The sequence below is a fragment of the Rattus norvegicus genome, chromosome 14, assembly GCF_021556685.1.
Source record: "Rattus norvegicus strain SHRSP/BbbUtx chromosome 14, alternate assembly SHRSP_T2T, whole genome shotgun sequence".
Classification (NCBI taxonomy): Eukaryota; Metazoa; Chordata; class Mammalia; order Rodentia; family Muridae; genus Rattus; species Rattus norvegicus.
In genome coordinates, this window is record NC_141547.1 from 76,953,710 (window position 1) to 76,981,549 (window position 27,840).

Genomic DNA, 27,840 nt, shown 5'->3' on the forward strand with positions numbered 1-27,840 from the left:
TTCACACACTTGTATACACACACACACACACACACACAGATAGAAAGAGGGGGTGGAGGCAGAGAGAGACAGAGACAGAGACAGAATAATAACAGCTTGATGAAGATTACCGAGATGTTGCAAAGGAACAGAAAGGCTGTGATGTTTCTGAGCAGCCTCCTCTTCATGCCTCCCTGAAGGAAGTCCAGACATCGGGTTGTCCCCGTAGCTCCTTCCCAGTCAGCCTCCTGGTCCTCTTTCTCACACCTCTGCTGCAGATGCAGATTCCCATTGACAGCAGGTGACCCATCCTGGGCCGTCCCCTGGCTCCCGAGACTCGATGCAGCCAGTGCAGCAGCCTCCCCACTGCAGACGGTGACCACACGCAGAGTGCGCACATCCTCGGGGACCCCCTCAGGCTCGAGGTGCACCGACTCAATGATGAAAATGTTCTGGACGTACTTCTCCACGATCACCAGGACAGAGTAGGGGAGGTTGTACCAGGTGTACGGTGGGCGGGTCTCAGCGCAGGCGATGGCCAAAATGGAACCCCAGGAGAGGAGCCAGGAACCCGAGGCAGTGGCCACCAAGAGGTCAGCATCCAGCTTGCGGGCTGGGTTCTTTGACTCATCCAGAGACTTCTCATCCACCCTGTAAATCCAGCTTCCTACCAGCCCCGCAGCCCCCATGAGCAGCAGCACCGTGATCGCATACAAATAGAACATGATAAGAGCCGACTCACTCTTGGACTTGGAGCGCCCGATATGGATCATGTACACCACAACCACCGCGATGGTGGCAGCCAGCACTGTCAGGCCCAGCACTGAGCCCACCAGGACCCCGTCGAATCTGCACTGCATCTTCTGGTGCCGGGAGCTGTCCACCCTGCGCCCAATGTTCTTCCACAGCACATAGAGCATGGTCGAGGCCAGGATCTGGTACTCAATGTTGAAGGGGTACAGATAGTAAATCCCGTGGGAGAGGGCAGAGCAGAGGGCAGGCGGTGTGCAGTTACACTGTGGTGTGTGGTCATCCAAAACTAGGGCAGTGAGCAAAGCATAGAAGACAGCCATCAGCACAGGCAACAAGGAGACTAACAGGCTTATCAGCCTGAACCTCTCACTTAGAGCAAAAGTGCACAGGAACCATATTTAACATCATATTTAACGCTATGGCTTCATAGACAAAGAAGCTAAGATTCACCCCGAACAGCATCAGCCACGGTCTATCCATATGTTAGCATGTAATGACACCATTATAAAGATTATAATGGTCACCACATAAAGATGGTCCAGAGCTAGCATTGGACTTCAAAAGCAGGCTTCTACAGAGGGCAGAGACTATGACAGCACTTGTGTAAGAGAGGGGTGTCAATGACAGGCTGATCCCCAAGTGTCTAAACCAGAAGGGTAGCAGCATTTCTTTCTGGTGGAAAGAGGAAAAGGTTTGAGTTTTCTTCTAGACCCTACTTCCCTGTGCTAATTTTCTTTCTCCTCCCCGCCCCCTCTGTGTGTTGGGTGTGTGTGTGTGTGTGTGTGTGTGTGTGTGTGTGTGTGTGTGTGTGTGTGTGTGTGTTTAGATTGTGGTTTTCAGGGCTCTGTGGGAAATGCCCCTTTTGATTCAAAAAAGCTCTCACCTAAATGCTGCCACCATGGCATGAGATGACCGGGAACTTTTGATCTCTCACTGCCTGTGCAATCTCAGACACATCACCTTTCAGTGGCTCAGTGGCTCTACCCATTAATAGTTAATACTGTCCACATTATAATTAATGAGTCTTGTAAAATGCTTAAGAGTCCTGCCAGGTAGTCAACAAGTGCCCAATAAAAGCCAGGAAGTGCCTAACAAACGTTTGCTCCTATTATGAAACTGTCACTGCTCTGGCTGCATTACCAAAGAAGGAATGAGGCCAAAGACAGAGTGCCATCCCCACCAGAGGGCTACAGAAGTCACTCCTGTAGCCTGACACAGCCAGGTATCTGAAGCATAGGGTTTTCAAATCTTCTTACTTTACGAAGAGGAAAGGCAGGCCCAGAGAGGTTAAATAACCCCCAAAGGTCACACAGCTAGCACTGATGAGAACAAGAGACAAACTTAAGTCCTCTTCTTCCCAGTGCACTGCGCTCCACTCTGCCTTTTTAGTCCAGGTGTTCTCAGGCAGATGTGGTGATGTCATACACACTCAAGAACTCCAGGGGAAGATGTGAGGATTAACCCCACCCCCAGGCTGTCTCTCTAGCAGAACAAAGGAAGATAAAGATGAGTGAACCTAAATAACGAGTCAAACGCAGTCAGCTAAAAACTTTCATGCGCACACAGGCCGGGTAAGAACTCCCCGGAGCTCTCAGACCAACCTCTCAGAAGAGAGATTTGCTGAAAGAGGCCTAATTAAAATGCTAACAGAGAAAACCACCAATCTTCCACAGTGGAAAATAGGCACAGAGGTCTCCAGCCAATGGGCTGTGAGAGACAAGACACACAAATGATAACTCTGGGCTGCCACATGCCCAAGCCAGGGGAAGCCTATAATTACTCCCTTGGAGAGGCAGAATGAAGGCCTGTGGGGCTAGAGAAACCGTCCACAGTGGACACCATCCGCCCAGGTGGCTCCCCAGGGACCTGGAGGGTCCAGCGGCAGGAAGGCTTCCTCACCTATGGTGATGTTGCCGAAGCCCAGAGTGATCAGCCGTTCCTTGTGTTCATTCAGCTGGTGTTTTGACTCATTCAGGACGCTGTTGGCCCACAGCAGCAGGTTTGTGAACACTGAATGGATCACCCCAAACCTGGAAAGCACAGATGCAAGACACATTTTCCTGAGTGGCCCTGAAGGTGCGAAGCCTGAGGGTAAGACAGAGACGGCCCATGCTCATGTGCACACACACACACACACACACACACACACACACACACACACACACAATCCTCTTCCTTCAGCCATTGGTCCAAGTGGCTGAGAGTCGTAGCATCTTGGCATTCTGTCTTCACTTTGAACCTGCCTGTCTTCAACTCATTATCTGTAGGACGTCAAAGACAATGCATCTTGGGATAACAGGGAGGAAATTTGACTAAAGGCAAGCAGTCATACCCACAGTTCCCCTCCTTCTCTGAAGGGGACACAAAGAGACAACAATGAAGGAGACGGGAAGGTCAGTGGACTGTGGACAGCATGTACACCCTCACCGTTGGCTGACCAACCCAGAAGTCACCAACCATTCCCTCTGCTTTCCCACCTGTCTGGAAAAACACTAAAACAATCCACACACCCTGGCTCATGGCTTCTTTGGGAGTTAGCCAGTCTTTCTAGGGACACACAGTGTGTAACGTCTGGTCAATTACTGCCAGGCTTTTGCTTATTTGATGGTGTAAGAATGACGGTATGAGGTATAAGATAGTGAAAGCCTGTTTGTGGACCACTGCTGCCTTTAACAGTTGGAAGCAAGGACCTGAAGGCTGAGCTGTGTCCGCCATCTTGTGATCATGAGACAATCAGCACAGGATGAAGCCCCAACCCACAGAGGATGGCAGCATGTAACACAGAAGAGGCCTGTCCCAGGCGACACTTTGAGCCTCTGGAGTGCCAGGTAGGCTCATTCCCCCCACGGTTACACCTAGAATACGTGGCCACACTGGAGTGATGGGAAGAATCTCAGTCCAGAGTTTTGCCATCTCCTCTAAACCACAGCACCTCCGCAGGAGGAGAAAACATGGCAGGTGGACTCTGGACCCTAGGGAACAGAAGAGACAGGAGGTCATGCAGCTCCATGCAATGGAGTTCCAGTATGGCTGCAGGTTGAAGCAGGAGTTTCTGGTAGATAGTTTCTGGGCAGTCTATAGGCTCTAGGGAAGGCATCCTAGTAGACTGGGAAGGAGAGCCTCAGGGCTGCTATGGGTGCCAACTGTCTTACCCAGGGGCAGCCCTGTGTGCTTGCCTATCCATCTTAGACACAATTTATCCATGATTCACTTACAGGAAACCGTGAGTATCCGTGACCCAGGCCCTTCCCACCTCTCAGCCCTGAGTGTCCACCCCAGCTGCGCCCAGGCCTTGAGGCCACTGTTGACATCTACCCAACAGCTAGAACTAACGCAGAAAAACCAGAAAGCAGGGGTGTCTGCCTGCCAGCCTGGCCCTGTGCCTGCCTTGTTACCACAGTTCACAGCCAGCTTGCTCTATATAGGCCAGACAATGCTGTTACCTCTGGCAGGTGGCTTTCCTTTTATTACAGTGCACGCAGCTGCTCTTCTGTCTCCCCTCTCCCTGTTCTATGCAGCACTGCCCAATCCTGAGCCTGCTAAAGCCACAGAGGCAGTGTGAGGTCACCAAAGGTCATGCTGTTTGGCCATGCACCACCCTGAGAACCATAGCCTTCTAAGACCACTTTGGATAAAAAAGGGTGGACCTTTAAGCTAAGGGCAAGTGTCATGTCCCAGGCCTGGGCCTTTCCCCATGCTTTGTGCCTGTACACAATGACAGAATGCATCCCGGGAGTCATTTCTGGTATTCGTCTGTGCTTCTTAAGATGTATGAAGAACCGGGGCTGGGGATTTAGCTCAGTGGTAGAGCGCTTACCTAGGAAGCGCAAGGCCCTGAGTTCGATCCCCAGCTCCGAAAAAAAGAACCAAAAAAAAAAAAAAAAGATGTATGAAGAACCATGGTCCCTCTCTGGGGAAAGAGATGGATGGAAGCCTGAAAGGAGCATTTCTGCACCTGCAGGAAACCTTCTGGAAGCTACTGAAGAAGGAGCTGACAGGATGGAGGCATTCATACAGCTCCCGCAGGAGGCTAACAGGTCAGAGGCCCACTGACCCAGCCAGAAGTGCTGGTACAGTGGATTTACGGGGACTGTCACCAGGTGAAGCCAACCCTTCCTAGAGGAGCACCCTGGATTCAACCCTAGCCTCATTCAGGACACATGCTTAGGGATATCTCATCTTCCACTCTTTCTAAAGAGGTTGACATCTAAAATCTAAGGGTGGTAGAATTTCAAAATGTTTCCCATCTCTCTCATCACACAGCAGCAGAGAAGAAATCGTACCTTCACACTGAAATGGGTATAGACCAGATATGATAATGGTCACGGAAGCCTTTGCCTCAGCTGATCTTAATAGCAGTATCCCTATATAGCCAAGAATGACCCTTGACTCCCCACAACTCTCCTGTCTCAGACTTCTGAGTCTGGGGTTACAGACAAATGCCATCATGCCTAATTTATTCAGTGCTAGTGATTGAGCCCAGGACCATGAATGCTACAAAAACACTCCACCAACTTCCCAGCCTCAAGAGCTGTCAGTGATGGCTTCTGGAGGTCCTGGATCTCATTGATGACCCCTGCCCTTGAGGGAACCAGGAGAGCACATTTTGGCTATGACCACCTTACCCAGGTAGCGGACCTTTCTGACACCAACGTTATAGATCACTGCCAAAGCCACTGCATGGGCCACATGTGAATGAGCGCTCCATGGTGCCTCTCACACAGCCAAGGACACCTCAGCATCAGCACCACCCACCCCACAGCACCAGACCACCAACCCTGTGCCAGCAGGAGAAACAAAGAGTGCATTTGGAATTAGACTCACTCTCTATGCTTGCAGCCTGTGGAAGCCATTCTACCCAGTGGTCACATGTCAACCAATCTGCTCAAGGCCAATGGTCATCTCAAATACTGGAAGGGGGGGACTTGATTTCCCCATGGAAAGGGCACACAATACTGGATCTTTCCATAGAGCAAGCGCTGATTCCTTGATCCATCCGTGTTTAGCCTGCCCTTAGAGAGCTCACCCCTCCTTCCGGACCTTCTTCCCTTGACCCACATAATAACCAGGGAGAAGGGGTGGTAGGCTCAGCACTCAATGGACACAGGTCACACATTTTGAGTCATTAGCCTCAGAGGTAGACCACTCTCCTGCTCCCCAACTCACAGCTGAGTAAACTGAGAACCATGAAAGGAAAGTGAGCGGTGACAGCAGAGTCCCCACCCACATTCTTTCTTCTAGGGATGACTTGGAAGGAACTGAAGTACTAGAAGGGCTTTCTTTGCTTTGGGGACAGAGCAGAAATCTGCACTCAGGGTTTATAGCCCCAGACAGATGCCAGCTGAGTCTGGTTTGTTCTAACATCTAATCTAAACAAATACCAACCAACATGTAAAGCAATCGATGGTAGTTTTTACCTTTCCAGTGTTTTGAAAGACATGATAATATCTTTAGCGTGGCCCCAGAGAAAATAGACCTACATGGAAATAAAAGAAAATACATTAGTGGCGAATACACTGTTCTGTTTCACACTTGAGAAGATATAAAATTGGGAGAAAACAGATGGCTCTCCTTGTCCTAGCAGAGCTGTTCTACAGTGAGAATAGTGATCCAAGTGGGAAGTAAGGTGGGGTCTCCCGAGTCAGGAGGAAGGAGTGCTGCAATTAATTAAGAACATCTGCTGTGGATGGAGATCTGTATTTGATTGAGGGTGTCTCCTGAAAAAGTAGAGAGAAATGACTGGTTATAATGGCTGTGGATGGACCTGTGCTGCAATTGATTGAGAATGTCTGCTCTGGGATAGGCATATGGGCATCAGTCTGTCTGTCATAAAACTCACTAGCTTGATTTTTTAGCCATATTTGTCAGGCTTTATCCAATAATTTCCCAGTGAACAGCTACTTTGCACCAATGTCCAGAAACCAATTTTCAAAGCAGGGTTGGTTTGGGTTGGGCTCCGTTTGATTTCCATGTGCATCCGGCCCCTGACCATGCCATCACTAACAATGCAGGAGAGGCTTTGTGGGCCCAGGCTATCTCCCTGTGGATCTGAATGCTGGGACCAAAAGTGTTTCGGGTTCCAGGGTTTACATGGGTAGCCCTGATTAAACAAAGCAATGACCAAATCAAAATAAAAGGGTGTGAGACTAGGAGGGGACTTGGTGGAGGAGGGGAGTGTGTTAGTGTGAGTGTGAGTGTGAGGGGAATCAGGTAAGGTGGAAATGAATGTAACCAGAGTATGCTAAACACGTGCATAAAATTGTCGGAGTATAAATATGATTTTTTAATATCAGAAAATTTGGGTCAAGGAAGGTTAAAAATAGAAAGGGAATAGATCACATGGGAGATGGCTCAATTAGTAAAGTACTTGCTGCCCAAGCTCAACCCCTAGGACCCACATGAGAGCCAACTCCCCATGGCCCACTGAGCAGATAACCTAGCTGAATTGCCAAGCTCTAGGCCAATAAGAAATCTACCTCAAAACACAAGACACATGGTGTTATAGTTAGTGTCAGCTGTCAACACAACTCAGGGTCCCTTGGGAAGTGGAACCTCTATTGTGGAATCCCCTCCATCTGATTGGCCTATGGCCATGTTTGTGAAGCATTTTCATAATCACTAACTGACATAGGAGGCCCCAGCACACTGTGGCGGTGCCATCCCTAAGCAAGTGTGCCTGAGCAATAGAAGAATGGTAGATGCGGGGAAGGGGAGTGGTTAAGAGCACTGACGGCTCTTCCACAAGAACAAAATCTAATTCCTAACACTCAGATGGCAGCTCAGAACTGTCTATAACTCTAGTTCCAGAAGTCTAATACCCTCTTCTGGCTTCCATGAGCACAGACAGACATGCAGACAAAACACTCACACACAAAATAAAATAAGTTGTAAAGTAGCAAGCTAGAGAGACCAAGCTACTAAGAAGTGTCCCTCAAGGTCTCTGCCTCCATGTTCCCTCCTTGAGTTCCTGCCCTGCCCTCTTTCGATGGTGGACTACAACCTGTAAGCCAAATAAAACCTGTTGCCAAGTTGCTTTTGGTCAGTATTTTTTCACATCAACAAAGAAGCAGAATAGGACAGATGCCTCTTAAAGAATGTACACATGCCTAACCATGAACACACACACATGCACACACACACACACACACACACACACACACACACACACAGACTGACACATTCATTCTCATAGCAGCAGTGTTCCCAACAGCCAAGGGAAGGAACCACCCACATGCCACTGACAGATGGACGGGTGGACACACTGTGTGTGCACACACAGTGGTATTTGATTTGGCTTGCAAAAGAGAGGAAAGTTTCTATTTCATGCCACAAGAGGAGCCAACCTGAAGACATCATATGAAGCAAGTAAACCAACCACAAGGGAACAGAGGGCTGCACTTGTATTGCTGTCTATCTATGTTGCTGCTATAGTCTATCTCCTAGAGACAGTAGAGTGGTGGTTGTGAGGAGTGGTGAGTGGCAGATTGTTCAAGGAGAAGAGGGTTTCTGTTACAAGATGAGAAGGTTCTAGAGGTGGATAGTGGGGATGGTTATACAGTAAAGTGACCATGCTTAACACTACAGAATGATCCACTCAAAACAGTCAGGACTCTTCAGTACTGCTTTGTGCTCTGATCACAATTGAAACACGAGTAGTTTTTCTTTAAAAAAAATCTGGTTTTCCTTTTTAAGTCATCTTGTAGAAAAACACATGGTAAATGTGTGTCCAGTGGCCACACAACCCTCAACTGATTGACTTACCAAATGTTTAAGTTTGGAAAATAGAGATCTCTACCTGCCAATGTCTGTCTAGGCCATTCCTCTGCCTATAGCCCTACACCTTCTGGCATCAGAACAAGGCCGAGCAGAGGTACTAAGGTTGTCCCCTTTCCCCAAATAACTCCTGAAGGCCCAGGGAGAGTAAGGAGCTTACCCGAGGTCATACTAATGACCTCAATCAGTACCAACCAATCTGGCCATTGTCCAATCTTAGAAGCCTTAGCAAAAGCCATGACTCCAGTCCATGTCCCTGCTTACCTCAGCTTCCCCAAGCCCGCACAACTCCTCTCTCACCTCACGTATGGAAAGATCACTTGTCTCATCATATCCTGCTCCTGTGATTCTGACTCATCACATGGCTCCAGCTTAGGACAATGCCCTGGCAGACATAGATTCTCACCTCACACTGGCCAGATACCCTCTTCTATGCTCTGCCACCCAGATCAGGGCATCGAAACCATACTAAGTCAGGGCACAGGATTTCTGCAATGGATGAAGGACTATGTCTGAGGCTATCTGAAGCAGAGGGAGGCCCACATTTGATTAAAGATGCCCACTGTGGCTGTAGGGCTACACATATTATTTCAGTAGCATTGAAAGGCCAGGGCTCTCTTGAGACTCTAAGGAAATGTATTTCCTCCCAGCCAAGGAAACAAAATCTCTAGCCTAGGTGGAAACCTAACATTCCAGTCACTAGGCATGAACTCAGCTATGTCTGTCAATAATCTCCTGGCCAAGGGACCACCTTTCAGGAAGGTGGGTCCGCTTTACATCATGCTAAACATATGGGAAGAATAACTATTCCTGTAATGAGATGATGTACTTTTCCTTCCCAGAATCCCTGCCATCTGTGTGGTCACTAGAACAACAACCAATAGGGTTAGGTTAAGTTTGCCTGTTTTTCTAAATTACTTTTTCTCTCTCTGTCTCTCTCTGTCTCTGTCTCTCTCTCTTTCTCTCTCTGTCTTTGTCTCTGTGTCTCTGTCTTTCTCTCTGTCTCTCTCTGTTTCTCTCTCTGTTTCTCTCTCTGTCCCTCTCTCTGTCCCTCTCTCTGTCTCTCTCTCTGTCTCTGTGTCTCTCTGTGTGTGTGTGTGTGTGTGTGTGTGTGTGTGTGTCCCTCTCTTTCTTTTGGATACTTTCTTGGGATTCTTTCCTCTTTCTCTGAAGTCTGCTTCCTCACACAGCTGCTTATCAGAGGCTGACATTTGTCCTAACTCAAGAGGCATGCTTTTCTCTCTTCCCCCCCCCCCATCTCCCTTTTCTGTCAAGACTTGCAGCTTTCGGGCTCTGTTGTTTTTCTTTTAAACTCTAATAAAACTATCTACAAGCTTCCTTCTAAGTATTTTCTTAATTTCTTTTATTAACGAGACTGTGAATCCTGAGAGGGGATTCTTATTTAGCCAGAAATGTGTGGTATTCCTGATGGTTCCCCAAAATTTCCAGAAATAATGCCTGAGGTAGGTGGAAGGTTAAGTTTGACTAAGAATGTCTGCTGCAGGTGAGGAACAGTTACTTCCTCAGAAAACCACAAGGCTTAGTTATCATCAATGGCAACGTGGACAAACCTGGAGGACATTATGCTAAGCGGAATACACTGGGAACAGGAAGACACACAGCACACGAGCCCACCATATATGGAATCTCAAAAATGAAGGCTTGAATACACAGTAGAACAGAGACTGAGTTGGGGGAGGAGTGGGACGATGCAGGCAAAGAGCCCAAACTGGCAAGCATGCAGGAAGGCTGTCTAGAGAGCTGATGGCCAAGATGAGGTTACAGCTGGGATACTGTGTTGTCTGCTGCAGGCTTGTTGACATGGGCTTATAGGTGCTCTCACCACTAATAAGACCAAGAAGGGAAACTGAGGCACCAGCTATAGCAATTTCCTTGACTATAATCACCAACCGTGTGCTCATATGTGAAAACATCATTCTATATGCCTTAAATATGTGAACTAGAGAAAGAGTAAAAGATCGATGTTAAAGTATTTTGATATTGATTAGCACACTAACTGTCTGTAGCTATGCTGTGCAGTGCATTTCCCACTTGTACAGTGGGAAAGCACATAAGGCCTCTCTCTGCTTTCTCTGTGTGTCTCTCTCTCTCTGTTTTTCTGTCTGTCTGTGTCTCTGTCTTTCTCTGTGCTTTGTCTCTCTGTGTCTCTGTTTATATCTCTGTGTGTCTGTCTTTGTCTCTCTATCTCTCTGTCTCTGTGTGTTTCTCTTTGTCTCCCTGTGTCTCTGTGTCTCCATGTGTGTCTCTGTGTGTCTCTGTCTCTGTCTTTCTCTGTGTGTCTCTGTCTCTGTATTTCTGTCTCTATCTGTGTGTCTGTCCCTGTCTCTCTGTCTCTCCATCTCCCTCTCTGTGTCTCTCTTTTTCTGTCTCTTTCTGTCTCCCTCTGTCTGTATCTCTCTCTCTTTCTCTCTCTCTCTTTCTCTCTCTCTCTCTCTCTCTCTCTCTCTCTCTCTCTCTCTCTCTGTAGGTCAAGGGAAAACTTAGTGAAAATGACTCTCTCCTTCTCCCTTTTCGTGGGCTCCAGGGCTATGACTTGGGTCTCCAGGCATGCATGTAAGCACCTTTAATAGCTGAGCCACTCTGCTGGCCCACTTCTCTATGTTGAGCACATTCAGATTCTAGGGTTACCTGGAAATATTCAGTTAATGTCTGCCATCCGTAGTCTACTCCTCTCCTGTGCTACAGAACAGTAGAAGTTCTTGCCCCTGTGCAGCTACCCTCTGTAGCGAACAGCTATCCCCTCATGAGTCTTCACATGCCTACAGCCTTCCCAGGCTCTGGCACTAACTATGTTCTCTGCACTTCCACATGATCAGCCTTTTCCTATCCACGTATATGTGAGAGCACACTGTTTGTCTCTCTATGCCTGACTGTGGGATGTAGCACAGTTGATAAAATCCCAACCAAACATGTGAGAGGCTTTGTGTCCAATCTCCAGCACTATGTAAATCAAAGTCTTGACCAGCAGGCCTCGAATCCCAGAAATTCTGAGATGGAGGCAAGGAAGTCAGGAGGTCAGTGGCTTCCTGGCCAATCTGAGCTACACAAAGTTTACCTTCATACTGGACTGATTTCAATGTAACTGTCCGCCCATTCTGGTGTGTCGCTGCTGTGATGGAGTTTCGCTAATGCTGTGATTGACTACCATTGCATTGTGGGCTCAGAGCAACTTTCTTCCTCCGTTCACCTGCCAATGGGCACTGTATTTGTTACTTAGCATCAACTGGACCACAACTCCTGACAGAAACAGCTTAAAGGAGGAAGGCTTGTACTGGCTCTGTTTCATAAGGTCTTCTTCCTGCATGGCAGATTTCACGGTGGCAGGAGTGTGCATGACAGAGGCTTGTTGCATCGTGCCAGACCAGGAAGCAGAGAAAGAGGCTGGAACCAGGCCAGACTCAGTGGCTGTGCTTGTAACCATCAAAACTCCAATCCAGGAGCCTACTTCTACCTACCACAGCCTACTTTCTAACAATTCTATGGTCTCCAAAATTAGCACCACCAGCTGGGGGACAAACTCAATTCATGAAAACACTTTGTGTATCCTAAGTGCTATACAGACTCGACCATGCCTTTCCTTATTAGGTAACTCACAGCCGTCAGAGAGCCCCTCTGAGATCAGACGCTGAACTGGGGTCTAAGGGTCTCTGCAGGCAGGAGATGTTTGCTATTCTATGCCTGACTGTGAGATGTTGCACAATTTGTGGAGTCCCAGTCTAACACGCAAGTGTTTTCTTGCCTGTGAACTGTGTATTTAAAGGTCATCTATCAAATCCTTACTTCTTAGAGAAATCGAGTTCATCGTCCATGCTACAAACAAGAAACCCATGCTATTCTAAAAGGTTTCAACCCACAAGAGGTGAAACAAAAGAGTCCCAGTGTTCCAGAGAAGTGACAAGACCAGTTCATTATTCCTGATGGGAACCACAGAAACATGCTAAATTTGACTTCTGCCAGCTCAATGTGATTGTGTAGTGGGCTTTTACACACACCCAGGAGCAGAGGCAGCATGAATGAGTACCAATGGTTTACCTGCAACAATGTATGCACTGCATGGGTGACTGGGAAAACTCCCTCTGTAGCTGACAAGCACTCTGAGAATCCAATGAAGTATGCGACTTTCAAGCACCCCAGGACGATGGTGATGAATGCGAACAATGTGATGCTTCCTAGACAGGAGAGACAAACAAGTGTTAGCATGCATAGGGCCATCCCAAACAAATTACATAAGCTCTAGAGCATGTGGGTGACAGGCAGGTACCAATATCAAACAGTAAGAAACTCAGCACCCCCAGGCGAAAGAATAAAACTGGGACTTCCCTTATACTGTATGCAAACCTTAACTCAAAACTACTCAAATGCTCAAATATCAAAGTTAAAAAAGGCAAAACTAGTAGGAAAAAAATATAAGAGAACGTTTCATGAGATTGAATCAGGCAATGAGTTACATCGAAATGAAAAAGTGCGTGAACCACAGAACACTGCCAACAAAGAAAGAGGGCTCCAAAACTGGGAGAGATTATTTGAAAAGTACCTTTTGTGCTGGTTATGAAAATGACCCCCATAGGCTCATAGAGAGTGGCACTATTGGGAGATGTGGCATTGCTGGAGTGGGTGTGACCTTGTTAGAGTGGGTGTGGCATTGTTAGAGTAGGTGTGGCCTTGTTGGAGTGGGTGTGGCCTTGTTAGAGTGGGTGTGGCATTGCCAGAGTGGGTGTGGCCTTGTTGGAGTGGGTGTGGCCTTGTTAGAGTGGGTGTGGCCTTGTTGGAGTGGGTGTGGCCTTGTTAGGGTGGGTGTGGCATTGTTAGAGTAGGTGTGGCCTTGTTGGAGTGGGTGTGGCCTTGTTAGAGTGGGTGTGGCATTGCCAGAGTGGATGTGACCTTGAAGGAGTGGATGTCGCCTTGTTGAAGGAAGTGTGTCACTGGGGATGATATTGTAGTTTCAGAAGCCCAAACTTGGCCCAGTGTCGTTCTCTCTTCCTGCTACCTGCCAATCCAGATATGAACTCTCAGCGACGTCTCCAGCACCATGTCTGCCTGCATGCCACCATGCTTCCTGCCATGATGATAATGAACTAAATCTCTGAACTATTAGCCAAACCAATTAAATGTTTTCCTTTGTAAACATTGCCATGGTCATGGTGTCTCTTCACAGCAATAAAACCCTTTCTACACTTTCTGCAGAACCATTAATATCTAGAGCATACAAAGACATGTGCAGTATTAAATTATCCAAATAAACTTGAACAGACATTTCTCCAAAGACAATATTACAAACAGCCACTAACTACAGAAAAAGATGCCCTAAACCACTAAAAATTAAGGAGAGGCAAGCCAAGTCCAAGAGACACCAAGACATCCCTGCTATTGATGCTAGATTGGTGCTATTTTTGTTAAAGAATTTATTTAATCGTGTGTGTGTGTGTGTGTGTGTGTGTGTGTGTGTGTGTGTGTGTGAATGGGCACCATATATTTGCAGTGCCTTCAGAGGCCAGAAGAGGGCATCATATCACCTGGAACTGGAGATACAGATAGTTGTGGTGTCCTAGGAATGAATCATGATCCTCTGCCAGAACAGCAAGTACTCCTAACCCTAAACCATCTCTCCAGCCCCTGAGGTAAATGGTATCAACAAACAAACACCAAGCACCACGTAGTTGGCTCCATTTTGAAGCACTTGGCTGGAAAGCATGAGGACTTAACTTCAGATCCCCAGTACCCACATACAAACTGAGCACGGCTGCATCCCACAGATGGAGAGATGGGAAATTTGGATAGCCAGATCCCTGCAGCTTGCTGGCCAGATAGCCTTGCCTATTTGGTGGTATAGTAGGCTAGTGAGAGACCTATCTAAGGAGTGGCACTGAAGGCACCTGTCAAATGCTAACCACAGACATCCACATATGCCAAATTTTTATGTACAGGTATAGACACACACAGAGAGAGAGAGAGAGAGAGAGAGAGAGAGAGAGAGAGAGAGAGAGAGAGAGAGAGAGAGAGAGAGAGAGAAAAGTAAACCAGAAAGTTGGTTTCTTAACTCAGTAGGAAGAGTGTCTCTACTAGCAATCAGAAAAGGCCTTGCCAGGTAAGATAAAGGGTTAAGCAGTTGTTTCTTGATACCGATGATTTTGACTGAGAAACAGAAACAAACAAAACATGCATATAGAGGAGTCTGTCCAGGAATTACAAAACATGTTTGGAAGGTGCTGGGCAAATGCGAATCTAAGCAAGAAAAGCGGTGATGTCGGACTTGTGGGCAGCGTCTGAGCTTCTGGACCTTCCTGGCATCAGTGGCATGACTCACACATCCTCTCTCACGCACAGAGGAAACTGGATCACATGTGCTGGGCATTGAGGCACGAAGGTAGGAGCCAGGCAGGATTGATCAAATTACAAGACCGTCAGAGCGGCCTCTGGTAAAATGCAATGCAACAGCCTGGCTCACTCCTGCAGCTCAGAGCCCTGCAGAAACGATGAGAGGTCAAGAGGTCAAGTTCTGTTAATCCTGGGAATCCCCCAGGGAAATCAGAACCTCTGTATAAATGGAGATTTAATCCCAATGCTTCCAGATTGGTTGATGAAAAGATTCTTTCTGATTTAGGGGAAAAATAATAGTATCAAGGCAGTCAGGTTGGTGGCAACAGCCAAGCCCTGAGCTTAGGCACCAGTCAGATGTGTGTGTTCCCACTTGTCATCTCCCTGACCCTAACCTCCGTGTCCTTACCTACTAAGTGAAGGTCTACAGTAGTGATTTATAAACGAGCATACATCAGAGTGCCCTGGAAAGAGAATTGATGAAGATCTTGTTGCTGGCTCCACTCCAGTTTCTGACTTGATAGGTGGGACCTCATTGTCTCCAACAAGTTCCCTGGTTGGGTAGATGAAGTTGTTCTGGGGCCCCAAGTGATGTATTGTTTCTGTGATTGACAGGACATTGGTTCTGCCATGAAATCCTCCCTGGTCCTCTTGTTTTAGGACCTCCCTTCCTTCCACGCATCCATTCACTCTTCTCCTGATACAGTTTGAGGGCTCTCCCTGTCTGGATTCCATTGTAGTCTATGTGCACCCCAAAGTACATGTGCTGATAGCCCAGCCCTCATTGTGACGATGGGGGTGGGGAGTAGGAATCTTTAAAAGAAGAGGGGAAGCGATATGACTTCCAGGGCTAAGGATGTGGTTCAGGTGATACAGTCCCTGCCCAGTGTGCAGAAAGCCCCGGGTTCAATCCCCATAGCACATAAACTGGGTATGGTGGTGGGTGCTGGTAATCTTAGCATCCAAAAGGTAAAAACAGGAGGATAAGAACAACAGGTCTCTTTTCAAAAATAAAACAAGTAAAAAAAATTTTTTTAAAAAGTAGACTTAGCATGACATTCCATTCCTGGCTAACTAAAAACAATGATAATCTTGAGAGACTCTCAGATTTCTCTAAAAGCATAGCCTCTGGTAGTCATCCTCCAATGGAAGGTCACATATCCAAGAATATCTAGGCAGCATAAATTGGCCTTGATGGGGGGGGGGCAAGCAAAGTTGGATGGAAAGGGAAGGGTTTTGACCTGTGAATACAAACAAAACACACTGTATGAAGTTCTCAAGGAACCAACATGTTCTTAAAGGGACTTAGTGGAAGACATTTAGATCATTGGAAATGGTCTTTAGGAAAGATTAATATGGTTCTCTCAAAGGCCCAGTTTATTCTCATGAGAACAGGTTGTTTGAAGGAGTCTTTCCCACATGCCACTGGTCCACTTTTGCTCTTCTACACTGCTGTGACACAGTAAGAGGACCCTGGATAGGAACCCAGCCCTGGCTGTTTAAATGGACCAAACATCACAACCATGACTCAAATAAACCTGTTTACATTAGAAAGTACCCAGCCCTGGGTATTTTGTTACAGCAACACAAAACCCACTAAGGCACCTATTCAAGGATAAAGAAAGAGGTTGATGAAGAAACAAAGATACACAAGGAAGTCAGGCATGTGGTGGCACATGCTTTAATCCCAGCTCTAGGAGGACAGTCTTCAAGATGTGAGAAAGGGGAGGGAAGTACATTGTGGAAAAGCTTGGAAGGTGCACTGGACAAGAAGGAGAGATGAACAGGTTGATGGATGGACTGACAGACAGATGGATGGGTTGATAGATGGGAGAGCAGGCAAGGTGACAGAGAATTTACTAGCTGAGCAGCTGAGCTCAGAAGTCTGGAGAGAAGCTCCCTAGGGTACAAGTGGTTTGCAGCAGGAGCTGTCTCCACAAAACCTAAAACTTAGAGTGAGAAGGGCCAGATGGGGAGGAGGAGGAGGAAGAAGAAGAGGAGCAAGAGGAGAAGGAGGAGGAGGAAGAGGAGGAAGTTTTTGAAAGTCTGGTGATTTAAAAAGTAAAGAAAGGAAAGTTAAGGAAAGCAGAGGCAAGAGGGGAAGAAAGAGAAGCATTTGAATCTGGACAGTCCAGAGAGGCAGGAGGCACGGAGCTGTAAAGCATGAAGCAGGCTGACTTGCTGAAACAGGCATTTACTATTTTCCTCCAAATAGAAAGAGAGTTACGTGCCCTTGGCTACAAGGCAAGAGAAAATGACATAGCCATCTGTGGGGCGAAAAAACAAGAAAACCCCAAATGCTCAAGAAGAAGAAGCAAACTTGGGGCGATCAGAGATGAGCTGATATAGGGATTGGGCAGTGATCTAATTTGAAATACACTGTATACATGTGTGAAATTATCAAGGGGTAGATATTTTAAGAAAATCATAATTTAAAAGGCAAGCATGAGGATAGAATGTAAAACAGATAATTATAATCATAATTAAGTGGAGAAGCAATAGTGAGATATAAAAACCACAACGCATCTGAGAATGGTCCAGATTGTCTCATTTACTAGGAAGCAAGGTCAGAAAGACGGAATTAAAATTGAAATGGGGGATGTGCTCTCTCTATGACTAAGTGGTTAGTGAGAGGTTAGGGGTGGGTGTAAGAGGGGAAGCAGGCGACACAGAGAGTGGGAAGGGAATGTCACTATCAGAACATACAGAATTTAGAACAAAGAATCCTTCACATTACAAACAGTAAGACATAATAAATGAGGAAAATGTAACAGGGTGTACAGTTTAATAATAGAATGTTTAGCCAGGCGGTGGTGGGACACATCTTTAATCCTAGCACTTGAAAGGCAGAGAGAGGCAAGTGAATCTCCATGAGTTCAAGACCAGCCTCATCCACATATTGAGCTTCAGGCCAGCTAAGGCTGTAGAGTAAGACCCTGCCTCAAACAATTACAATAACAATTTGCTTTTATGTGTAACTACTACTAATTAAAAATAAAGCAGAAATTTTCAGAACCATAGATGAAGTGTGTGTGTGTGTGTGTGTGTGTGTGTGTGTGTGTGTGTGCGCGCGCGCACGCGTGTGTTTCAGAGCATATAGGCAGAATATGTGAGGTCACATAAGAATCAAAATCACACAATTTTCTCTCTGTGTAAAACTCTACCTCACCTGAAAACAGAGCATATAATTTTTCTGTCTGTAGAACATTGAAAAGTGTCAATCATGCCCTAAGAGACAGTAAATTGGAGGAGGGGCTGCCTACTTTCAGGTCCTGTTTTCTGCCGTGTATTGATTGAGACCTTGTGTGTTTATGTAACCTCTGTGCCTCACTTCCCCAATCTATAATATGGGGATAATTATTATAATGTTTCCCACAATGCCTTGGGATGCTGAGAAGACTCAGGGAGTCATTCCATAGAATTCCCCTGAAGACCCAGAAAGTTCTATAGATAGGTTGTTACCATCGATACCCTCTCCTCATTCCACTGAAGAAGAAAACTCTATGAGTTGGAATCAAGTTGAATGTCAAGCACCCTGGGGTGGACTGGATGGCCCAGCAGATAAAAGTGTGAAGTCTGAAAATCCATACAATAGAAGGAAATTGCCAGAACCCATATAATAGAAGGAAAAAGCCAACATCGGCAAGTTGTCCTCTGACTGCCACATGCACGCTATGTTACGTGCACTCGGGCACACATACACACACACACTGTAAAAAAAAATAAAAACAAAAAGATAATCAACTAGCTATATTACTTGACAATAATCCAAGCCCAACCACCTTTCTGCTGCTGGCACCACAGACCCCTTTAGGAGTCTAGAATATTGAACAGGTGGACAGTCCCAGTTAGTCTACATCTCTACTCCCTGGAGAGATACTCCCAGCATATCATGATCAGCCATCATCTGGCCTCCACCTGGACATGTGTGCTGGGAAGCTCAGAATCTCCCACAGTGTGTCATCTGTCACAGTGGCTATTACTTAGGTTTGAAGGCACGTCTGTATCTTGAAGTGCAGTATGCCTCCCAGAGTTCTTCACCCTCTTCCCTGGAGTTTCTGTCATGATCCATCCATCCATCTAGTCACTCACTCACCGTCGTGGTTTGAATAGGAATGGCCCCCATAGGCTCATATATTTGAATGCTTGGTCACCAGGGAGTGGCACTTTTAGGAAGTGTAGCCTTGTTGAAGTGGAGGTGGCCTTGTTGGAAGAAGTGTGTCCCAGGGAGTGGGCTTTGGGGCTTCAAATGCCTAAGCCAGGCCCACTGTCACTCTCACTTCCTGCTGCCTGCTGATCCAGATGTAGAGCTCTTAGCTGCCTCTCTAACACATCTGCTTATGTGCCGCCATGTTTCCCACCATGATGATCGACCAAACCTCTGAAATATAAGACGATTAAATGTCTTCCTTTATAAAAGTTGCTGTAGTCAAGGTGTCTCTTCACAGCAATAGAACATGGACTAAGACACTCACCCATACATCTGCTCAAACATTTCCCCATACATCAGCCCATCCATTCACACACACACACACACACACACACACACACACACACACCACCCATCCATCTACCCATTCACCTATACATACATTCACCAGACTCATACATTGCCCCATTCATCAACCATCCACCTTAAACACATATACACTCACCCACCCACCAGCCATTCATCCACCCACCTATTAACCGCCCATCACACAGAGCCTCCACTGATTCAATGATTCTTCAGACACCATCTGGCCCTCTCTACACATTAAGTCTGATGCTGGATCTCAGGACGCCATGGAGAGCAAATTCAGGAAGCACCTGCACCTTCAGGAACTCAGTCTGTTCAGCCTGACAAACAGTAACTGGCTAATGCAATCTCCTGCAGGATGGGTGCAGGACAGACGGAGGGCAGATGTCAAGAGAACAGTAGACAAGAGCTGTAGCCTAAAGGTGGCAGGCAGGAAAGGTTTCTCGATGACACTCGCTTGTTAAAAGGCCAGAGAGCCTCTGAAGCTGACTGATGAAGGCCTATCGCATTTCCTACCAAGGACTGCCCACCCTTCTGTCTCCTAGACTCAACATCCTTTCCTGCCCCTGGGACCACCGTCCTTCACATACCTATGAGACCCCTTCAGTCCTACTTCCTTTCCAGCGGATGCTAAACTGTAACTAGGTTATGGGATGGAAGAATGTGAATGCATGCTAATCCCTAGCACTGCATAAGCCAGATGTGGGAGAAGATGCCTGCAATCATGGGGAAGGTGGAGACAGGGGCATCAGGAGTCCAAAGTCACCCTCAGTACATAGGAGAGTCAAGGCCAGCCTGGGATGCACATGAGGGGCCTGCCTTTTCAAAAGAAAAGGGAAAGGAGGAGAGTAGAAGAGAAAAGAGAAAGATTGGGGAGGAGAAGGCAGGGAAGGGTAGGGGGAGGAAGATGAGGTGAGGGAAGGGGAGGGGAGGGAAAAGGAGATGGATGAAGGATGGAGCTAGCAAGACCTAGCCATGCTTCTGGAAGCATCTCGGGATCACGTGCCCATCTCCCAACCTTAGCTGGGTGCACTATCTCAATTGTCCTCTTTCTTAGTAACCTGTGATGGGTCCCATGAATGATAGGGATTAGCATGCATTCACTTTCCTCCATCCCATAACCTAGATGCAGTTTAGCATCTTGGAAAGGAAGTAGGACTGGGGTCTCATAGGTATGTGAAGGACAGTGGTCCCAGGGGCAGGAAAGGATGTTGGGTCTAGGAGACAGAAGGGTGGGCAGTCTGGTGGTCACCTTGTTGAGTTCCACAAAGTGGCCTCTGGGGATCAATCTCTAAGCACCCAATCCTTTCCAGACTCCTCATCTGCCCCCACCTTGTGCATTGTACTCCTGACTCGTTTGTTTCTCAGTAATAACGTACTCACCTCTCTCTTAGAAGCTCTTCTAAGCAGTTTATATGCACAAAGTCCCTGACTCTCATGATAGCTTGATATAATGGACAATAACATAACTCCCATTTTACAGGTGAGGAAACTGAGGCAGAAAAGTGAAGCTCTATACTCTGCCCAGGAGCCATGCTTCCATCCATCATTGTCTGCCACCTTCATTGTCTTCCTGCTTCTTACCCAGCAGGTTTGCTGTCTGCTCTTGAACGTGGATGTGACCAGCTAGTCCTTCGAAGTTCAAGACTTCACAACATTCCTGACAAGAGAGACTGTAATCTCAGTTTGTGAGATTCTGAGCGAAATAAACCCTTTCCTCCTTAAGTTGCTCTGCTGGGGTACGTTATCACAACGATGGTCAGGAAAGGTAAGGCAAAGTACTCCTCAGTGGTGGTGGCGCTGGTCGCACACATTGAAAGCCAACAATGAAAAGGAGACCATGAATTTGAAAGAAAGCAAGGAGGGATAGATGAGAGGGCTTGGAGGGAGGAAAGGGAAGGAGGATTTGGGATGATTACATTATAAATTTAAAAAGTAGAAGAAAGCAGCAGCAGCAGCAGCACTGATTCTCTTTGCTTCAAATGAGAGCTGAGAAACCACCTCAGGCAGTGGTATGGGCTCGCTATGCCAGTGACAAGGATAGAAGCCCAAGCAAACAAAAGCACCTGGAGAAGCGCTGCCTGCAGGAAAGCGAGGCTGTGGATTGAGATGAACCTCCATCCTGAGAAGCAAAGTGGAGCTCCAGGTGAGGTCTCATGATTGCTGTGCCTCCCCCAAAGTCAGCCAGGACAGATGGCAGGGACAACCTGTCCTCTGACCTAACAGCCTCTCTCTCTCCCTCCATTGGTTCTTCCCCTCTGCCCCATTCTCTTCTCCTTCCCCTCCTCCTCTATTCATAGCCAACCTGCCTGATGACACCAACACACACACACACACACACACACACACACACACACACACACACACACACCCCTTCAGTGTGTCACTGTGGATAGCTATCTTCCAAGCATGGACCTTCGCATTTGCCTTTGCAGCTTGTCCTAAGACCTTTGCCTTTGCAGCTTGTCCTAAGGCCACTCCTAGACCAGCTCACATCTGTCTGCTTTCTCCCAGTCCTTTAGAAGCACTACAAACCTCAGTCCCCATGTAGCCCATCTCCATGGATGGCCTGTGGTAGCACACTGGACAGAGCTCTGGAAAATCTCAAGTTTAGATGTGTCTCATTGAAAAACAAAAACTGAAAATCTGAATTGTAGAATAAACTCAGGGGTGATCCCCTATTCATGAAACAGCTCTCTGATGGGCTGAGATGAGTCTGGCACACTCAATAAGTATGCTTGTAACCATCGGTGTTTCCAGAATTTGTGATCAAAGGACTTTTGATCTTGAGACAGACAAAAATCAAAGGGAAACAACAACAACAAAAAGCCTCCCAGCCGCATCCCATTCTGAGCAGGCTAGCAATGAAGAAAATCAGGATTGGTGATTAACTGGTAAGAAGGCTGCTTACCATCTGCACAGGAGGCAGGCACAGGTTCCCTCCAGATTCACACACACACACACACACACACACACACACACACACACGGAGGGGGGCAGGGGAGGCTGAGTAATGGCGGGACAGAGAGAGAGAGAGAGAGAGAGAGAGAGAGAGAGAGAGAGAGAGAGAGAAACAGAAAAGACAGGCTACAGTCATCCCTTCCAGAGAAACTCCTCTCTAAACTATTAAAGATGGAGTTAGATTCATAGTGTAACATTGCTACCTATTATTTAAGTGGATCAGTATTTTTTATTACAAATAAAATAATTCATCCCTCACAGGAAGTAGAATGTAATATTTCCTGCTCAAAGAGGTACCTTGGAAATCAAACCAAGCCCCACAACTTCCCATAGAAAACCTCAGGGCGGGAGGGTCTCCATCCCTAAACATCAGCCTCAGGACACTGCCCTACCCACCCCCCATAACATCCAGGACTGAGACTCTGCCACAAACCAGTCTATCCAGCTAAGAGTCCAAAGGAAACCTCAGTACCTGCTGGGGCCAAGGTACTTCCTCTTGGCACCTTGGTAATGGTTACCGTCTTTTTGCTTCCACATGAAGTCAACTTTCTGCAGGAAGGGCCAGTGCGTGGACATCTTCCTGCTCCTCCCCATGAGGTAGCTGTGATCCTTATCTAACTCATGAGAGCTGGAACTCAGAAAGCTGAAGGAGAAGTGAGGAGTACAAGCCACATCTTCCAGGCCAACAGCTTTACACAGCACATGGGTCTCCCTGGAGTGAGTACATCACTATGGGGCAACTTCCAAAGGGTCCACACATCCTACAGCATGCTCGACTCCCAGGTGTCACCTGAAATCCCAGAGAACCCATGCCAACTCCCCCATTCTCTGTGATACCGTTCCTCACCCCAGGACCCTACCCTGGCCTTTACAGATTTCTAGGCCAGCCACTCAACATTCTTTGAGGTCCCAGCCTCCCCAGGACTCTCTGAGCATCTAGACACGACGAGCCCTCCTGCTCATCCTCCTCCTGGGTACCATTTCTTGAGGGTTTGCAGTTTACTCTATGTTGGTCTCTGCCTGCCTAGTCTACTTCATCCCCACAGGCTGCCTGAAAAGCATGGAGTGCGTCTACGGGGAAAACCTTGGTCTGTGCTCGCTCCCTGCTTCCCAACCTTGGGCAATAACAGGGTCAGTCAGAGAGAAGGGTAGGGAAGAATGGAAGGAAGGGTAAAAGAAGTGACAGAAGTGGGGGAAAGAGGAAAGGGAGCTACAGGAAGAAGCAAGAAAGGAGAAAAAGTTGGTAACGGAGAGAGACAGGAAGTGAGGGGAGAGTAGAGGCAGAAGTCAGGAGGGGGAGAGGCTGAAGAAGAGTTGAAGGGGAAAGAGATGGAGAAGAGAGGGGATGAGTCAGAAGGATGCTTCTTCTTGGGAAAGGGTTAAAATGTCAACATCCTAGGATAACAGTATGAGTCCTGTCTATGTGATGTAGATCCCCCAGCCGTCATTCTTAATCCACAAACCCCGAGCTCCCTCACACCTCCATTTCCGCAAATGTAGGCAGTTTGTGGTCGTGTACAATTTTCTTGGAGGCAACATAAACCGATCTCTGAATGTCTTTATTCAAGGCAAGAGAGTGATTCTTATGGCAAGGGCAATTCTGATGCAAGGGCACTGGGGTCACACCTTTGAATCCTCGTCTCCTGGCTCCCTCTGGTCCAATCCAGCCTGAGATCCTCCTCTGCAGAGGCTCAGACTGGAGCTGGGGTCGTAAAGAACCAAGGAATATGCTTGAGGTCAAGTGTGCAAAAACTGGGAAGCAGCCTCTAAGGGAAATTACAGTCTAAGATGAGAAGTGGGAGGAGGCACCTTTGCCCTGGATCCCGTCCGCTCCCTTTGCCCTGGATCGCAGCCCTCTCCCTTTGCCCTCGTGTCTCTGACCCACTTTGACCCATTTGGGTCTGTTTTCAATATGGGCAGCCCCTCTAGCATGAGGTGAGGACGTCCCTTAAGACCATGCCCTCTGGACTCTCCTCTTCCTCTCAGCACCTCCTCCAAGCCAGGCCTGTGTGGCTCGAAAACCGAGCATCACAGGCTCCCCCCAATGGAGTGAAGAAGCAGCTGCTTGGAGTCCAGGCCACAGCGAGGGTGGGAGTATGAGCGGAAACATGGAATGGAGCAGTAGCATACACTTTAGACTCAGGGAAGCCTTAGCCCAGGCGTGGAAAGCAGGACAGGGGGAAGGATGGGATAGCATTTCCAAGAGGAGGAAAGGAATATGCAAAGACCCCGGGGCTTTCAATATTGACAGCCTACAACTACAACCCAGGATGAGGGCTCAAAAGGAAAGAGTTTATCTGAGATCAGATCATAGAAGACTTGAGCGCCAAGAGAGAGAGAGAGAGAGAGAGAGAGAGAGAGAGAGAGAGAGAGAGAGAGAGAGAGAGAGAGAGAGAGACCTGCAAGCCCAGGCCTGAAACGTTATAACAAAACTTTAAGCAGAGAGACCTTTCAGCGGAGCCTAAGGCAGACAAGGGAAACTCGAGAGAAGGGCAGAAAAGAGATGCATAGAGCTAAAGTTCTCAAGGAGAGGTGTGGAGGACAGCCCGGCTGCACTCACCGCGGAGCCAGCGCGCACCCGCGTGCGTGTCCTTGGGGCGGATGAGGCGGCGCTGCATGTAGCTGCGACCCACGTACCACAGCATCCAGAGCAGCTGCAGCAGCATGAGTGCGGTTAATACGCACAACAGGTCGCTCTTGCCCACACCCGTCGCGTGCACCGCCCAGGCCAGCAGGAAAAGAAGCCCCGCCACGAACACGTTCAGTCCATACTGGCTGCTCAGAGTCTCCGCCAGCTTCTGCGGGACGCTGGCACCGCGTCGGGGACCGGAAGCTTGTGGAGACGCCCGGGCTAGGGGAGACGGGGGCGGAGGGCATGCGGCGATCCCCGACGGCGCGGCACTCGGGGAGCCTGATGATGCTGCGGGAGAAGATAGTGCGCCCCGGTCCCCAGGCATCTTCTAGTCTGGTCCCCAGGCGGCTGCTCCCGCCCCGCACGTTGCTCTTGGCTCCTGTCCTTTCCCCACGCCCTCTGGGCACCAACCGGCTCGCCAGTGCCCTCAGATCCTGCTCTCCTCCTGTACTCCCGGCCCTCAGTTAGGTTCGCTGGCCTCCCTCCCCGAGCTCCTGATGCCAGCTCAGGTCCCTGCAGCCAGTTGCCCCTGCCGCTGAGCCTCGAGCCCTGCTGCACCTCTGCTTTGCCTGTGCCACCCGCACCCCACCCCCGCGCCCAGCCCTCCTACCCCACCTCGGCTCCCAGGAAACCCAGTATTGAAACAGGTGCCGCCCGTCGGCTCCGGGACTGGCGGGAAGGGGTGGGATACCAGGGGACACATGGAGTCGTGGGAGCCAGATCAGAGGGTTGTTGAGGGCGTGGCTGCGCCAAGGTTGTGTCCCCGACCCCAAGACTTTTTGGGTGGGCCCACAGGGGCTAAGCATGCATGGGTCTTTCTCACTTGTGTGTCCTAATTTCTGCGGCTACTGGTGCTTTTTGACCTATGAGTGGCTCAGGGTAAGAAGCAAGGGATAGACATCTTTGGGGTCCGTTTGTCCCTTGTGGGTGCCTGTGTGGGAACCTGAGTGCGAGCCTCGACGATAACTGAGACTGGTACCGCTACACAAGAAGTCATCCCTCGGTATCCTCTTCTGGAGATGCTCCCAGAGGGAGGTGAGCAGGGGAAAAGGGTCCCTGTAGTCTCGAGAGTCCAATTGCTTCCATTCCAAAGCTTTGTACTGAGACAGTCCCCTAGGCGCTCCGCTCCGGTGCCAAGAGGAAGCGCAGCGGATTTCTGCGAAAGAGCTTACTATGGTTGGCCATGACCTAGTAAGAGCCTGGAGCCCATCAGTGTGGTGCGAGAGGGCAATGGGGAGCAATCGGGACTTAGGGTTCGGAGAGGGCAATGCGGGGCAGAGCACAGGCCGAGACGCCCGCTCCACCTTGGTTCTAACGCTCTGCTGTAGCCGATTTCAAGTTCTTCATATTTTAACAAGGAAACCCACGGTTTTTATTAGCAGGACACCCTGCACACGGACACGGCAACAGTTGGTGGTGACTGCTAAAGGGGGATGGGATGAAACGGGGCAAGACGTCGTGGGCCCAAGGAGCTCTGGAGACTTGCCTTGACTTCATCATTAAATACATTTGTTCATTCAAATTATATCTAGGTAATCCACACTGAGATATTTTCTGCACTCACTTAGCCCTGAAGACTCAGCCAATGATCAGATGAGATCCTACAGCAGACAGCTGCCACCCTAAGGCAACTCAGCCCTTCCTGGAGATACAAGCACCGCTGGAAGACCCCTGCCAAGAAGGTTGAGAGGGTCTCAGGAGGAGGCAGCAAGCTCCAAGCCCAGAATAGCTATCCTCTGAAAAGCGGGAGGCCGGTGCAGACAGGGGCTTCCCTTGTGTGGAAAGAATGATTGAAATGACACCAGCGGGATGCCTCCCCAGGTAAAGACACTCGACACCAAGCCTGACCACCTGAGTTGGATGCCCAACCCCCACTTGGCGGAAGGAGAGGACAAATTCCTTTCAGGTTTTCCTCTGACTTCCTATTGGTCCACAGTGATATGCACACACCCTCGATAAATAACTAAATAAATGATTGCAACTTCAAAAGCCCACAAATGTTACCCTGGTCAGTGCCAAATCTGTCACTCTACAGATCCCAACGAACCTTTGATTGCCAAGGGAACGGATCTCAAGAAACCCTGCAACTGTATCCTGTCACTTTTTCTGATGCCTTTCCCAGTATCATGGGATTGTTTTCCTTCTGGAATGATGGAGAGCACCTTCCATACAGCTTCCTGACCCCTCCATGCACGGTGCTGGGCTAGGCATCAAAGTAGGAAATCCACACAGACGGAATGCTACCAACTGCCTAAGAAGCTTCACCCAAATGGGGCTACTTCTCTGTGTCCTTTCATTTTCTAAAAAGACCTTGTAGTAAACACTAAAATGGGCTCTGAGCTAATACCACGGTCACGTGGGAGGGTGGGGGGTGCAAATACATGTGTACATGTGTAGAGACCAGATGACAACCTTAGGTGTCACTCGTCCAGCACGGTTCCTGCTGCCTATTCCGCCTCAACTTGTCACATAGGCTAGGATGAGTATGGGGTGAGCCCCAGGGATCCACTCATCTCTGCTCCTCAGTGGGGGGGTTGCACATGTGTGCCATCATTCTGACTTTTTTTTAAATGGATATTCAGAGGATTGAGCTTAGGTCTTCATACTTAAGAGGCAAGCTAAGTACTTACCAACTGAGCTAAGGCTTTCAGTCCCTCCTGCGGTCACATCTCCTTCATTAATGTGTGTGAGATCTCATGATAATGAGACACCCATAAGTGAACAGATGAGGATGTCAGCAACAGTCTGATAGGACGCCCTGTGTGGCCAGCCCAGGAGGGAAAAATCCCCCTTTCCTCCATGATAAGAGGGCCCAACACGGGGCTGGAGAGATGGCTCAATGGTTAAGAGCACTGACTGCTCTTCCAGAGGTCCTGAGTTCAATTCC

The 27,840-nt window shown here is 48.3% G+C and overlaps 1 protein-coding gene across 3 annotated transcripts in view; it reads right to left on the bottom strand.

Moving 5' to 3' along the window:
• Window positions 1-25,435, bottom strand: part of Otop1 (otopetrin 1) — a 29,023-nt gene extending 3,588 nt beyond the window's left edge. The window contains exons 1-5 of one of the 3 annotated variants that reach the window (XR_015636608.1): window positions 24,882-25,435; window positions 12,559-12,695; window positions 6,150-6,208; window positions 2,632-2,762; window positions 111-1,018 (exon numbers count right to left, since the gene is read on the bottom strand). Coding sequence is in view for 2 of the 3 variants with exons in the window: in NM_181433.1 (NP_852098.1) it covers window positions 111-1,018; window positions 2,632-2,762; window positions 6,150-6,208; window positions 12,559-12,695; window positions 24,882-25,278 (1,632 nt within the window). In the remaining variant the exon portion in view is untranslated. 3 annotated transcript variants of the gene reach the window in all.
• Window positions 25,436-27,840: the final 2,405 nt, after the last annotated feature.